The sequence below is a fragment of the Mytilus galloprovincialis genome, chromosome 2 (genome assembly GCF_965363235.1).
Source record: "Mytilus galloprovincialis chromosome 2, xbMytGall1.hap1.1, whole genome shotgun sequence".
Classification (NCBI taxonomy): Eukaryota; Metazoa; Mollusca; class Bivalvia; order Mytilida; family Mytilidae; genus Mytilus; species Mytilus galloprovincialis.
The window spans coordinates 20,050,588-20,067,612 of NC_134839.1; the positions used below are offsets into that span (position 1 = coordinate 20,050,588).

General features: G+C 31.6%; 2 protein-coding genes across 6 annotated transcripts in view; both read left to right on the forward strand.

Moving 5' to 3' along the window:
• LOC143063079 (uncharacterized) overlaps positions 1 to 17,025 on the forward strand; it is a 151,381-nt gene that overhangs the window by 96,046 nt on the left and 38,310 nt on the right. The gene's annotated exons all lie outside the window — the stretch shown is intronic.
• The window catches only part of LOC143063080 (band 7 protein AGAP004871-like), a 31,991-nt gene that overhangs the window by 11,287 nt on the left and 3,679 nt on the right, over positions 1 to 17,025 (forward strand). For 4 of the 5 annotated variants that reach the window (XM_076235021.1, XM_076235020.1, XM_076235022.1 and 1 more), the window contains exons 2-7: positions 1,918 to 2,036; positions 3,978 to 4,050; positions 5,039 to 5,121; positions 6,373 to 6,576; positions 14,136 to 14,191; positions 16,253 to 16,331. In XM_076235021.1, the coding sequence (XP_076091136.1) occupies positions 1,918 to 2,036; positions 3,978 to 4,050; positions 5,039 to 5,121; positions 6,373 to 6,576; positions 14,136 to 14,191; positions 16,253 to 16,331 (614 nt within the window). Of the gene's footprint in view, positions 1 to 1,917; positions 2,037 to 3,977; positions 4,051 to 5,038; positions 5,122 to 6,372; positions 6,577 to 10,224; positions 10,281 to 14,135; positions 14,192 to 16,252; positions 16,332 to 17,025 lie in introns of all 5 variants that reach the window. The other variant, XM_076235019.1, reaches the window with a different exon arrangement.

Here is a 17,025-nt window from a genome sequence, read left to right on the forward strand (position 1 = left end):
GACTGTGACCTATTTATTTTATAATTTATAAACAGTAAATGATTTCCAAAAAGTACAAAACATTAGATACATGTAGATACATGATAGAAAAAGAATTTCCATGTTAAATATTGTTTAGAGATGTATTTAATCCACATTGCAAAGTAGGACATTTCTATCTAAAAGGAACTATCCATTTATGACATTGGTTCTGTCAATAGACTTTGTTTTATCTTGATTGTCTAGAAATTGGTTCTCAGTTAATAGATGATAATTCCTCATGATGCCATGTTATTGATATATTATTTCAATCATTTGTGTGGTCACTAGGGATTTGTGTTGATGTCAGTCCATTAATGATATATATAGAGATAGGGAAGGAGTATAGAAATTTCCATTTCCAAATTAAAATTTTATGATATAATGATTTAGTACAAAGAAATGTTAAACGGTTATGAATGAAAATTAAAAGGAACAGTATTTTCTTGATGAGGGTTCAAAGGATAGACAATGCAACCATATTTCATCCTAATTTCTTTAAAGCTTGCAATTTTTGTTTAATTTTAAGAGTGGAAAGGGGTTCATCAATTGTTCCCTTTATTTCTAAAACTCCAGTCCATATACATTTCACACATTGGCGGATCCAGAGGGAGGTTCTGGATGTTGGACCCCCCTTTTATTTTGACTATCAATGGATTTGAATGGGCATATGGTTGGAACCCCAAACAGATTGATTGCTGGTGGTGAATTACTACCAAACAGGGTGCTGTTGGCTGTTAATGAATTACTACCAAATGGTAAATTGCTACTAAACAGTGTGTTTGCCGATGGTGATTAACTGCCGATCAGGGTGATTGCTGATGATATAGAGTGATATCCCTCCAGTTGATGACCCAATTACACAAACAGAGAGATATAGTTTTATAGTGGATCCCCTATAATTGTCATTATTTACTGTACACAAAAAATCACCAGGAACACAATATTGACATTTTTCATATCACTGACTGTAATACAACATTGTACAATGTCCTGTCTTTAACATAAATATGTCAAGATTAATTCATAATAACTTACATTATCATCCTTACCTATGCCTATATCACCCTGCTATGTCACTCCATAATTCTTAAGTATCAAGGCTTCAAAACGAGACCAGACATTATCAGTGACGTCACAATGTGAGAGAAGTTATCAGAGACGTCACAATGCGAGAGGAGACGTTATCAAGCTTGCTTTCGTCAAGCGTAAAACCGTCTTAGGGAAAGGGAAATGACCAGTAATAGAACGATAAACAGAAAATCAGGACTTCTTTGTATAGATTAATTGTAAAATATCAGCTGCTCGACACAATGTGAAACTTTTGAGCTTCTTCGTTGCACTCACTCGGCAAAAAGGTTCACATTGTGGCTCGTAGCTGATATTTTACAATATCAATGTGTAGAAAACCCGATAATCTATACATATATCCACTACCACCTCATCATTGTGATCATTGCCTGCACTCGATCTCCTAATAACTTTTTCAGGCAGAATAAAAAAAGTATAACATTTTGGTATTTCTGTAAAATCTAGCCCTCTTGTACCTCTTCCAGAATTGTAAATCTACTTGAAAACTCAATTAAGTAATATATAAGAATCGATAGATTTTGTATTATGTTGCAGTGTTACAATTGTGGCCTTTCTTTACGATTCTGTAACTATAATGATGAATCTAATGTAATCTGTTTTTCAAAATATTTATAGATAATTACATTTAATGTTCCCTGTTTCTGTTATTGGTGTTGTTTTGTACAGTTTTTAGGCCTTTATATAATTTATGTATATTGTTTACATGTATCGTTACTCGTAACTATCCAGCGCCCTGGTGGTAAAATGGTTGACTACTATTCAGACGTTTTATATATATATATTATAATATAATTGTTTATTTTACAGTGGGATCAGCAGACAGATCAGAAGGAGGAAGTGTTGGTTGTTGTGGATATATCTTATGGTGTCTGTCCATCCTACTTATCATTTGTACGTTTCCATTCTCTATGTGTTTAAGTATAAAGGTATGTACTTCAACAATAAGGAACTATACCCAAACACTCTACCCTAAAGATTTAATGAGGTATCGTTATTGATTTTCTTTGAATTCTCTTTGGCATTAAGTGTCATACCAAGGGGCCATCAGTTTGGCTATCCAAGATGTATAACTACTTGTAGGCACTCTTATACATCAAAAGTGTAAATGTTGGTGTGAAATTTGAAACCTTTTTTTGGAAGCAAAATTACTTTTTGGTTTGCTTTAGATCTACTCAGTGATTTATTTCCTTTTGGGAAAAATATAATCAAAATATTCAATTTTTGTTGAAAAGAAATCCTACTTTTTGCATGAAAGGGGATATACTAGTACATGCATTACTCAATTGATATACATGATTCTGTCATGTCTGTTTAGAACAAAATAAGATCTGGAAGTCTTAACTAATTTAAGTATCTGATAGACTACTAATTGTTTGAAAATTATTTTGTTGACATGTTAGTCCCAAGTTTTTAGATAAGGAAACATTCTTAAAGTATAAAGATCTAAGTCTATGTCAATCAAACATGTGGCTAGTCCTTTGTGCTAGTAGTTTATTGGCTAATTGTTTTTAGTCTAGTTGATTTATAGGACTGACATCAAACATATGTAGGGGAATCGAAAAGCTAAGCAAATGCAGCATATGTTACTGAACAGTAGATATAAGAATATGTTGGTTGTGTGCTAATGAGACAACTCTCCATTCAAGTCACAATTCCTAAAGTAAACCGTTATAGGTCCAAGTACAGTCTTCAATAAGGACCCTTGGCTCACACTAAATAGCAAGCTATAAAGGGCCTCAAAAAGGACTAGTTTTAGACCATTCAAAAGGAAAAACCAATGGTCGTAATCTATATAAAAACAAGAATAGAAAAAAAACTTATGAACCACATTAACAAACAACTACATGTACTACTGATCATCAGATTTCTAGTATACTATGGATATTGAAATGTTGATTATGGACTTAACTTATTCAAATTTCAATTAAATTGCATTTTGCTGAGAATATTTTTGACAGTGTTTATCAGATATAATAAAGGCATGTATTGAATGTATATGTTATTGATTTTAGTAAGCTAATCTATGATGAATTAATATGACATTGTACTTTAATATATAAAGGTGAAATGAATGTCCACTGACTGATGGTAGTTAGCATTTATTCTTAACAAATTAATTTGTATATGGAATGTATTGATTCTGGTAGAAATAATCAGAAATGAAGAATTGTGTCAACATTTGGGATATAATGAAATATTTTGCAAATAAGGCCAAAAAAAAAAAAGAATGATTTGTTACAAGGTTAAGTACATTTGTAGAAAGAAAATTTACATTATTAATTTAAATTTTGCAAATCACATCTCATTGCCATTTTTGGAATGATAACAACATTTCAAACATTGCTTTGTCTTCAGTTTTCTGTTTTTCTTTTTGAATTTGAAGAAGCTTAAGGTGTAAAAAAATTCATTGTTCACTTAAATTATATGATGGTTAATGTATATTTGGTAGTATTTAAGAATGTCAGCTTTAAAGTAGTTTTCAGGATATGTCACCATAAATATGTCATAGATGTTTTAGGTCAAACATGTATGCCAGTAAGCTGATCTGTGTTCTTTACAATATAGAATGCAAACCAGTTCACTGGTATTTATTTTGGATAAAAAAATATCTGATACAGCATCTTTAGACATTTGAAGCCAGTCTCTATAGTGCAGGATTTTCTCTCTGTGTTGAAGACCCATTGGTGGCCTTGGGCTGTTTTCTGCTCTTTGGTTGAGTTGTTGTCTCTTTGACACATTCCCCATTTCCATTCTCAATTTTATATTAACATATCATGCATATATGTACATTTTCATATGGATATATGAACAGAGAAAAATAAATTACAGTGTTAGCCTTTTTATAACATACATTTTTTTTGTTTCAGGTTGTTCAAGAATATGAAAGAGCAGTGATATTCCGACTTGGTAGACTTGTTTCTGGTGGTGCTAAGGGACCAGGTAAAATAGAAATACACTGCCAATGGAGCCAATATGACACAAAAAAGGGGTCGGGGAGATTAAACTCCTCAGAAAAGACATTAAAAGATAATTTTAGAATTTTTATTCCAACAAATTCTTTAGTTTAAAAACAAAAGTAGTGTTTTGTTCTAGCTCACTTTTAAAGCATCTGTGATAAAGTAGATATCATTTGTACTGAAATTTTAACCCACACCAAAAAGAAATTGTTTTGCCTATAAGATAATTAATTTTTAATGTTTTCACCATGGAGTTATAGTTCAGGATATTTGGAAAAAAAACTACTGATCACTAATTTAAGTGCTTGTGTATTGACAATTTAGAATATAATTTTAATTGAAAAAGAACAATTAAAGTTTTGAGTAGAGAGTTTTTTGTATCTGGTTATAGATAAGTAGGGAGATGTTGATTTAATTGTATTTTTCAATTCAGTTTGTTAAGAACTATTTGTGATAGATCAATGATATATTCTAAAAAGTTGCTTTAATTACTATTGGTTTATATCAGTTTGAGGACTGTTTCAAGGCCCTGCCACCTAGGTCATGGTCAAGCCACTCACAATTAAATATAAATTTTCAGTGGTTAGTTTTCTTAAGTTAGTTTGACAGGAACTACTTACAAAAGACCACAAATTTTTCTATATAATTATATTTCTGTTTGTACATCTTAGTTTGTTAACCATTTTGAGGTCTTGCCCACTAGTTCATGGTCTGTGTAAGAATATATCTTAGACTTTTATTCTTAAACAGACAAAAATCATTTACTTTTTAGTATTTTTCATATTAACACCTTGTTATGTTGGGCTACATCTACACTACAGTGCTATTTTGAAAAAAATAGTTTCCTACTCATAGCATACTTGGTAATTTTAGTTTCATAAAAAAACATGGTGGAATTGTTAACAATGTATATTGCTGTTCTCCCATGTAAGGGAATACTATTTTAATATCTGATTATTTTATCTTTATAGGTCTATTTTTTATCATACCCTGTATTGATTCCTATACGAAGGTGGACATGAGGACAGTATCTTTTGATGTCCCCCCACAAGAGGTAACATTATAATATTAAGATCTACTACATTCCTCACCACAATTTCCTGATGATATAACAATAAACAGCATTAAATTGGATTGTCTGCATTATGGATAGTTTCAAACACTGCAGTCTTTCAATGTTTTACGTCCTTTCTTTAATAAGATAGATTATTTCAATAGTTTGCTATTGCTGTGTTTAGAATTATAATTATTTCCCTTTGCTCGATGTTGGCAACTTGATTAATTCAATCGTTAATCAAGAAAAAGCAAAGAGTTATTTCCCTTTTCTACATGTTGACAAATTATACAATTTCTTCATCAATCAAGAAGAAGTAAATAGTTATTTCCCTTTGTTCCATGTTGTCAAAGTGAACATTTAAAGAAAGAAAAATGCAAATAAAAGGTGTAAGAATGAGATAACATGCATATACTTCGAAATAAATGTCTTCCAAAAGTATGGAAAGCCATTGGAGCCAAATAACGGTATTTTGTATACGTCAGTTACAGCCTCTGCATTGTAAGGGTTAAGTGTAAGACTTGTAAATTTAAAGATATCTTCAATAGAATAAATAAATACTGTGACGCTGTACAATTATTTAAAAAAAAAAAAATGAAATGAAAGATTTCTTATATAGTATTACACAATGTTACATGTATTATGCACAATGTGAGTAAAGTATGTATCACTAAAGTTGGCTGATAAATACAGCCCTAGTCAGAACTCTTCAAGTGCCTTCTAATAGTTGATTGAACTTGGCAAGATGATCTTTGAGGATTGGACATGTTGGATGGAATTTACAAAATAGAAAATAATGGCCAAAAAATGTAGAATAATTAGCAATAAACACAGACTTATGTGCAAAACAAAAATTAAAAATAGAGAAAAATAGTTAAAAAAGATATAGAATAGACAATAATGGGGTCATATGAAGATTAGAGAATAATGGGCCAAATAGATAAAGAATTAAAAAAAAAAAGGTCTAAAGATTTAAAGAAAATAAAACAAAGACCCAAGACTCTTTTTATTACTATTCTTGAAAACAATGGTCTATGGAGAAAAATTATTTCTAAATTTTTTGTCCTTTTGCATGATTTAGTAAAAAAAAAAGATATGATATTGGAATGTTTTAATAACTGGTACTGTAAAATCAGTAAAAACCCTAGAATATATTTAATAATTAATGTATAATTTAAGTGTATAATATTTGCATGCTCATCAAACATGTATAACACACTAAATTTTAAAGCTTAAATTTTTGTTATTTAGATTTTGACGAAAGATTCTGTAACAGTGGCAGTTGATGCTGTTGTGTATTATAGGATACAGAATGCCGCCATGTCAATAACAAACGTGGAGGATTCTAACAGGTCAACTCGTCTTCTTGCCGCTACTACCCTCAGAAATGTTCTTGGAACAAAGAATCTCAGTGAAATTTTGTCAGACAGGGAAACCATCAGTCACGTTATGCAGGTAAAACATACAACAGCAAAATGTGGATACATCTATACTATTTAATGAGAAGACCTCATTTTGTGTGTCACTTCTCTTCCTTCCACAATAAATTCATCATCAGGTCTTTGTGTCCTATACATGTAGGTACAATGCATAGTCACATTTGTCATCCTCACTTATGATTTTTAAAGCAATTGCTTTTATGCCGTCGCGTATGGCCATCTTTGTGACCCAGATCAGAGACTCCGCCCAGATCAAGCCATAGTATTTTGTTAAACAGGCTCCTGGTCAGTCATTCTTTAACACCTATGTATGTTTTCTAATTCAATACATAGCTTGAAACTTTAAAAAAAACGTTAGTGGATTTAAGAAGTTTCAGAATATGTTCTTGTAGATGTATTTTTGTATTTAAAGGGTCAACCGTTTGACTATCAAATAACATAGAAGTCCGAGTGAAAAAAAGTACATTTTTATAAATGCGATTCCGTTTTCCGCCGTTCGTACGATGTTTCAACAAAATATGGATTCATTTCAGTTGTTGATTTAGTATTGAAAATTTAACTGAATTATCTCCTAATAAATACGGTTTTTTATGTTTAATTTGTGTTTCTTTAAGAGGTCAGATGCTCTTGTTCATTCATACATTTATCGTAAAATCAAAATCACTACACAGGTTAATGCGTAGTGTCAAATTATTACTTGTAATCTAAAAATAGACAAACTTTATTTGCGCAAATAATTTAGCGGAACGAAACCCTTGTTGAAAACACATAACAATAAGTTCGTTTTCCTTTTCTGTCAAAACTCTGTAATATTTATCGATCACCTTACTAATGAAATGGACCCGTCCAAACGTAGTAGATGCCAAGTCGGTCCAGATGAAGAGATATTTACAATTTGGAATTAATAGTTTATTAATACATAGATTGAAAAAAAGTACGTCTTTTTAAATATCATGATCAAAACTGGGTTTGCATAACAAATGTCAGATGAAACCATTATCCTCGTCTTTTCAGTGAACAAGTCTACTACGTTTGTTGACACTCGACGGTCCACCGTGTTAGCAATTTTATTTCACATGTTTTCGAAATATTGAAGATCATTTTTCGCAATGTTTCCTGAAAATTGATAAATATCAAAGCAACATAGAGCTGTTTGTTCTTGTTCGTATAATAAAATTGAGAATGGAAATGGGGAATTTGTCAAAGAGACAACAACCCGACCATAGAAAAACATACAACAGCAGAATTAAGGTCACCAACAGGTCTTCAATGCAGGGAAAAATTACCGCACCCGGAGGCGTCCTTCAGCTGGCCCCTATACAATATATATACTAGTTCAGTGATAACGATTTAATGTCATGTTTGTCTGTGATGACCCCCCTTTTCAGGATTGCATGAGAATTGTAGTTATCTCGTACCCACATGCACTTGTTTCTATTCATAGGAAGGTCGACTATCCATATAAAACTATTTATATGGATAATCGACCTTCCTATGGATAGAAACAAGTGCCTGTGCTCGTACCGCATCAGAAGGACACATATCAACTGAGCAATAATGTTTGGAACTTAGTTTTAAAAATGATGACAAAGTAACATTATGAAAATATTTTTATTAAGCTGAAATATACATTTATTCTTTACATGTTTATGTCTTGTAAGATATTTTATTTCTTTCCCGTTTTTTAACATTTGCGTCTGGAAAGTTGAAATGTTTTAACTTAATCGATCTTAATCATTTGTGTTAATGGTTAAATATAAATTAATAATGAAAATTGTTAAAATTAAATCAATAAAGGAAATTATTGCCAAGGAAGTTACAAACACTACCAGGGGATAATCCATGATGATTTCTTTTTGAGTTATATGTTTCAGCACATGTATATTTGACCCAAACTTTAGCCTGGTAAATGTGTTGTCTCCTTGTGAAATATAAAACATATTAAAAATGACTTTCTGCTAAAGTCTTTTATTTATATAAAGTTAAAACCTTCTTACTTTTAACTAGACAACACTCATGTCAGGTTTAATTCTTGTATATATGTGGATGAAAAATAAAAGTCCCCAAACATTAACATGGCAGCAATTGCTTTTACAGCTTTAAGGCTTTGATTCTGTTTTGGTTATTATGGGAGGAAAACAAAAATAAGCGTCTGGATATTGTTTCTGTCATCGGACAGAATTTTTAGTCATAGACACGACTTTAGTTTAGGACTGTTAAAATTACTTGGCTTGGGGACAGGACATTTATTTTCGCTTTATTTGCATACAATGCTCATATATTATGAGATTATAGTATATGTCTGTTCATATTATACAGAAAAACACAAAAATAATAGAAAAAAATTGCGGATATGAAAAAAAAAGATATGGGTTATAAGAATTGTCCTGTCTCCAAGTACCAATAACTTTTGATACCTTTCCTAAAATTCCCCAGGCATAATATGTTTTTATAAAAATTCATCCCACAACAGTTTATAATACATACTTTCAACCTTGCTTCAAATGCCCGCGATTTCGTGGATGTGTTCTTGTTATATATCAATTTCCTTATGTCATGTAAAGTAAAATAGAAATTCTTTTAATTAACAGTGAATATTAATTCCTTTAAGCCAGATATTTTTACTCCTCAGTATTCTCACATCCTAGTTCATATTTGTTTTGAAAATTTTGATCTTTTATCAGAAAGGAGAAGGTTCAGTAAGACCCCTTTTTGGCCCCAAAATATAGCAGTTTTAGAAAATTGTGAAAATGTAATCTTTAAGCTATATTTTGGAAAGTAAAATGCTTCTGCTACATAAATGTGAGCTGTTTTTGACAATACAATGCACAAGTATCGCGTTCTAGCATCATTAAGTCATGCTAAATGACTGAAATCTTCAAAATTTTAGCATTTTAGTTAATTTTTAGACGGTTTCTGTCTAAAATGAAAGTGGCCGCATTCGTGTTCATTCATAATATTGAAATGTAAGTTGTATTTGATGAAAATACAAAACATATATAAAGGTTGAGGATGAACACGGATGCGGCCACTTTCATTTTTGACAAAAACCATCTGAAAAGTGACGTTTTTTGGCATATTTGATAGATTTTTCATATTTAAGATTGAATCAGAGCAATTTTAATGACTAAATCAGTTAAAATCTTTCACATACACTAATCGAATCAATTGAAATAGACACTTAAGTGTAATTTTAGCATTTTGGTTAATTTTTAGACGGTTTCTGTCTAAAATGAAAGTGGCCGCATTCGTGTTCATTCATAATATTGAAATGTAAGTTGTATTTGATGAAAATACAAAACATATATAAAGGTTGAGGATGAACACGGATGCGGCCACTTTCATTTTTGACAAAAACCATCTGAAAAGTGACGTTTTTTGGCATATTTGATAGATTTTTCATATTTAAGATTGAATCAGAGCGATTTTAATGACTAAATCAGTTAAAATCTTTCACATACACTAATCGAATCAATTGAAATAGACACTTAAGTGTTTAACTATCGTTAGATGAACCTGAAATTTGAGGCCAAAATCTGCCCTTACCGGACCTACTCCTTTGTAAGTATTTTTAAGGATTTAATGTTTAATATTCTATGTAAAATATCACATATGTACAAAACATGGGTCCCTTTTATGTGCGTATAATGAAATGTTTTTACAGGGTAATTTAGATGAATGCACGGATCCATGGGGTATCCGTGTTGAACGAGTTGAGATGTAAGTGTAATACACAAGCAATGGGTGTTTTCTGCTAATAGATATGTAATATATAAAGTGTGTCTCTGTGTAGTTGGTCAAATTCTAATTATACTGAAAACAGCTGATTTTTATCTAACAGTTTGATGTGTTTATCTTTTAACATTTTCAGAGTTTTATGGCATGGATTATGAAAATTAAGAAAATTTCATTATATTTTGGTGTTTGGAAATATGCAAATCATAAATTAGAATATATCAAGTTCTTAACTCATATAAATTACATCCTTTTTTGTCGAGCCTTCGACTTTAGTCGAAAAAGACTAAGCGATCCTACATTCCGTCGACGGCAGCGGCGGCATCCACAAATATTCACTCTGTGGTTAAAGTTTTAAAATTTTTAACAACTTTCTTAAACTATCCTGGATTGGTACCAAACTTGGACAGAAGCTTGTTTATGATCATAAGATAGTATCCAGAAGTATATTTTGTAAAAATAAAATTCTGTTTTTTCAGTATTTTACTTTTAAATGGACTTAGATTTTCTGCCAGGAAACAACACATTCACTCTGTGGTTAAACTTTTTAAAATTTAAATAACTTTCTTATACTATTTTGGATTTGTACCAAACTTGAACAGAAGCTTGTTAATGATCAAAAGCTAGTATCTAGAAGGAAATTTAGTTTTCTTCCAGTTAACATTACATTTAGTCTGCAGTTTTTAAACAGTATTAGATTCATAAACTATCCTGGATTTTTACCAAACGTGGACAGAAGCTTCTTACAATTTAAAGATAATATCAACAGGAATATTCTATTGATTTATTTCCTCATTTTTGTTGAGCCTGCGATTAACAGAAAGAGTAGGCGAGACACTGGGTTCCACGCCCTTACAAATTTTTTAGCTCACCTGGCCCAAAGGGCCAAGTGATAAAATTGAGAATGGAAATGGGGAATGTGTCAAAGAGACAACAACCCAACCATGCATGGAACAGAAAACAGCAGAAGGTCACTAACAGATCTTCAATGCAGCGAGAAACTCTTGCACCCGGAGGCGTCCTTCAGGTGGCCCCTAAACAAATATATATACTAGTTCAGTGATTATGAATGCCATACTAAACTCCAAATTGTACCCAAGATACTAAAATTAAAAGTGAGCTTGGCGTCCGGTGTCTGTCGTTGTCCGTCATCGTCATTAACTTTTACAAAAATCTTCTCCTCTGAAACTACTGGGCCAAATTTAACCAAACTTGGCCACAATCATCATTGGGGTATCTAGTTTAAAACCAACCAACCAAGATGGCTGCCATGGCTAAAATAGAACATAGGGGTAAAATGTAGATTTTGGCTTATAACTCTGAAACCAAAGCATTTAGAGCAAATCTTATGTGGGGTAAAATTGTTTACTAAGTGAAGATCTATCTAGTTATTCCGTAGTGCATTTCTTTAAAACAATTAAAGAAAATTAAAAAAATCCCACCTGCGCTTTATCAATTATATTTTTACAGTGTGTTGTACTACTTTTGGGACAAATTATATCAAAATTAAAGAAAACTTCATCAGCTCTAACTCAAAATATGGACAATTTTATGTATAGGGGGTCTTGAAATCTTTTGACAGCTTCCAAAGTGCTAATTTCGTACCTTTTTCAGCTGGGCCTAAGCACTACTTTACATTAATATTTATGACCCAATTTTTTTGGCAGTGTCATTTAACCCCTCAACTTGCTATATGAGACACAAAACATGGAGAAATAAATTTTCAGACTATTTGTGGGGTTGCTGTCCCTGAATTGGTAATTTTTTGGAAATTATGCTGTTTTTGGTTATTATCTTGAATATTATTATAGATAGAGATAAACTGTAAACAGCAATAATGTTCAGCAAAGTAAGATCTACAAATATGTCAACATGACCAAAATGGTCAGTTGACCCCTTAAGGAGTTATTGACCTTTATAGTCATTTTTTACCAATTTTTCGTAAATTTTTGTAATCTTTACAAAAATCTTCTCTTCTGAAACTGCTGGGCCAAATTTAACCAAACTTAGGGACAATCTTAATTAGGGTATTTAGTTTTAAAAATGTGTGCGGTGACCCAGCCAACCAACCAAGATGGCCAAAAAAAGAACATAGGGGGAAAATGTTGATTTTGGCTTATAACTCTGAATCCAAAGCATTTAAAGCAAGTCTGTCAAAGGGTTAAATTGTTTATAAAGTCAATATCTATCTGCTGTGAAATTTTCAGATGAATTGGACAACTGGTTGTTGGGTTGCTGCCCCCAATTGGTAATTTAAAAAAAAAATTGCCGTTTTTGGTTTTTACCTTGAATACTATTATAGATAGAGATAAACTGTAAACAGCAATAATGTTCAGCAAAGCAAGATCTACAAATAAGTCAACATGACCAAAATGGTCAGTTGACCCCTTAAGGAGTAATGGCCCTTTATAGTCAATTTTTATAAAAGAAATAACAACTCTTCTAATCTAATGACAATTAACGTAACGGTACCCAAATTGCACCTATTTAGCAAAACTAGCAGCGAAAATCCTACAAGATTTTCTAGAGACTAAACAATTTGTTTTTTTATGATTTGATACTAAGCACATCTTTCAACATAGGTAAAACTATTTAAATGCACAAAACGTTCACAGTATCTATCAACAGATGAAGTATTTACTGAAAAAGCAAAATGTACTGAAACGTCGCCATGCGACGTCATCAAAACGTCATCTTTTTAAAATGAGCAAATACAATATGTTACAAGTATCCATTTAAAAAATAATGAAGAGTAAGCATGGACTAATATCCAATTGTTCAAAATATTAAAAGAAATTAAACAAAAGCTCTGTTATTAGACTTTTGACTATGTGAATTTAAGCATGGAAGCAATTTGGGTACTCCTCATTTCAGAATCATTGATGGTTTGGAGGTCAGTTTAGACCAATTTTTCTATGATTCCATATGGAATAAAAATCAAATTGGTGTACCTTTATAATAAAGAAGGATAGGGCTACAAAATAAACACAGAATGGACATTTTTGTTTTCATCATAAAAAAACGTAGATGAAAAAACTGTCAAAATAGGTGCAATTTGGGTACCGTCACGTTAAACAACAAACCACCTGTTGACAATGGAAAGTAATTCTTACACAATGTAAATGTAACAAGTTTTGATTAAAAAATGTTTTTTTTTCCTATTTCAAAATGTAAATCATGTAAATGTCCCAATTTGTTGAAAAAACCAGTGTTTTCAGCTGATTTGATGTCATAAAGATTTTGACCTCCTAAACCAAGGCATATGTGGTGCAGGTAGAGTGCATGAATGGAGAATTGGATAACTAAACATGCATGATACTTTTGTTTTATTTTCTGATGGTTTCAGTTTCTTTAAACAGATGTACACAGTGAATCTTTTACATGTGTAAATCCTAGCTACCAGATCTGTGGATTCATAATTATTGGTGGGTTACTCATTTTATGGGAATTTGTCTATAAAAGAGTTCAAGAAAATACAAATTTTATATGGTCTTTCATGAAGAAATATTTAGAACTAGAAAATTAATTATAATCAATTATAAAAAAAAGTCATGTAAATTGGTAGTCCCAATGATAAATAGATGCACAGTATCTGAATGAAAAAGGTGTTTTGGAACTTTTTTGGAAATTTAAATTGATTAAATTGGATCCCTAACCTTTCTAAGAAGAAAAAATATTTTTACAAGTATAAGTCTATTTAAAAAAACACATACATGTAGAAGATCATTGGAAGGGAACTCCTGAACAGGTAGGTAATAATAATAATTGTCCTTGCTTTAAATCCATTGCATGGGTTTTTGTTGTGCGTGTGATATTTTAGTTTCTTTTGTTCCTTTTTAGACCTCTTTGGATGAAGCCACTGATCCTTGGGGTGTGAGAGTTGAACGTGTTGAAGTGTGAGTATAGGGAAAATATATACAATACTATTGTCTTGATTATAATTTTGTTACAGAGTATTATCAATTAAGATGCAGTTTTGACACTTTAATTGTAGATAATTGAAACTACTGATTAACATATAAAGTGTTAAACATCAATCAATCAATCTACATTTAATGTTTTCAGTTAACGTTTGATTTTTATACGACCCTAAAAAAAATTTTGGGATCGTGTAATGGTATGATGTCGTCGTCTGCGTCGTCGTCGTCCGAAGACACATTGGTTTCCGGATAATAACTTTAGTTTAAGTGAATAGATCTTGCAGGTTCAATACCACAAAAAGAAGGTTGGGATTGATTTTAGGGATGATGGTCCCAACCGATTAGGAATTAGGGGCCAAAAGGGGCCAGAACAAGCATTTTTCTAGTTTCAGGATAATAACATGTGTAGAAGTATTTCAATTGCTCTAAAATCATACCGCAATGTTTAAAACCACAAGTAGAAGGTTTGGATTCATTTTAGGGGTTATGGGGTCAAAGTTTAGGAATTAAGGGCCAAAAAGGGGTCAAAACAAGCATTTTTCTAGTTTCAAGACAATAACTTATGTGTAATTGTATGGATCTCTCTGAAATTGTACCACAATGTACCATATAACAAAGGGGAGGCTGGGATTAAGTTTTGGGTTAATTGCCCAAAATATGTAGGTATTATTAGGGGCCAAAAAAGGGCCAATAAGAAGCATGTTTCTAGTTTCCAAACAATCAAGACAATAACTTGTGTTTAAGTGTATGGATCTCTCTGAAATTGTACTACAAGGTTCAATACTGCATGGGATTGAGTTTAAGGGTTATTGCTCAAAGGGGGTTTCAAAAAGTTGGGGGGGGGGAGGGGGGGTTTGTTTACCATTTTTTGAAGGGGTTCTTTTTTTTTTAATTTTTCAAATTTCGAATTTTGAAAAGTTTCAAGAAGAAATCTTCAGTTGCAAAGTATTGTGCAATAGATTTGTTAGATCTTTGACCACATTAATATTGTGACAAAAAACTATATAAATGTCAAAAATTTGATCACAATCCAAATTCAGACAGAATAAAGCTTGAATATTGTGACCAAATTTGCCCAACTGTTCAGGGTTCAACCACTGGGGTCATATAAAGCTGCGCCCTGCGGAGCACCTGGTTCGCTGTAGTTGTAGAATGTTTTGCCCCTTAAAAATAAATACCACCATTTATCTGTAAAAACATGAACAGGTTTATTACCAGGAACTGTTAATAATGTGTATTGGCATATACTATATTTTTTTGCTTTCACATTTTGCCCTGATGATACACATAGTTAATATGGTTTCTACTAATGAAAGCTCCATTTTGAGCTTATGTGTTAAGGGATCTCATGTCAGTACATGTACAACATTCCTATATTGCCTATAACTCTTAAGAAATAGATCAACTATACTTTGTTGATAGAATTATTGAAAGTTGAGATGTGGATATGAAAGGGCCTCGTCAGACCATGAATTCATTTTTGGTTCATTGATTAATATGTTATTGGAATATATGTGTAGATATGGTAACTTTTGAGTTTAAAACTTTAAAATGACTGTCTCCTAAATTTAGATTTAAATAATTATGTGTTACTTATATCTGATCCTGTGTGGAATTTTGCATGTGGTTTGATGAAAGTGAAAGAAAATAATTCAAGACAGTATTAATCTAATGTTTCCTTACCTACAAATCTGAAATAGTTTGGATGGAAATAAACATAATAACATGTATGATTTGAAGAGTAGATTGTTCAAATTAGAACAAATAGAAGTTTTCAATTACATATATGCATATAGTGCAATTCTCATCCTTGGAATACAAAGTTTAAATTGTTAAGAAACTTTATAAATTTATATATTTCAGCTATCATCAGGAGAAACCTAGGTTTGATGTTGTCTGCTTTTTGTTTAAAAGCAAAATTTCATTTCTTCTTTTTTTTTAACAAAAGCTCACAACTCACAAGTGTATTTTTCTGCAAAGAACTTAAAAGTGTTCACTTGCGGATCATGTCATGTAACTTAAATTTTATACTTATAGTAAAGATGTCCGTCTGCCAGTACAGTTACAGAGAGCAATGGCTGCTGAAGCAGAAGCTGCAAGAGAAGCCAGAGCTAAGGTAATGATGTAACCATAGACACATACAGTCAAATATGTGGTAACATGCATCACTATTAAGGTCAAGATGAACATGATAAAATATAAACATGATAAAAAGAAATATCTATTTGTAACTTGTACCCATTTTTCTTCTTTATTTGAGGAGGACTAGTTTCAGTTACAAATATATGGAAAAACATGTACTCTGTGAAAAAATTGAACAAAGTTATTTAGAACATACTTTTTGCCGTCCAAACGTATGTTCCAGGTTTCAGTTCTCCAACTTTAGTTTGCTTAAACCGTTATGAAACATATACACAATGCTTGTTACCATAAAAACACAAGTTAAGTTTGGACTTGGGTAGCATCACTTTTACAATTCTCTAGTTATGTACCTTTAAAACATTAGAAGCAGGAGCATCATCTGTGTCCCATGGACACATTCTCCTTTTATTTGATGCTTCTATCATTGCTTAAAGGGACCATAGTAAAAATAAGTATTATATGAAATGTTTGTTTTGTTTGAAGAAAATTGATACTCTAATTTGAAGTACGATACTTCATTATCATGACATTTTCCTCAATCTGCCAAAAGTTATAAGCACATTTTAGTCCAAAATAACAAAATAGCAATAATAAATGCACGCAATAATTTCTGAATTTACAGTATACTGGCCAATCAAAAAACCAAAAGTTGATTGTTGTTTATTCAA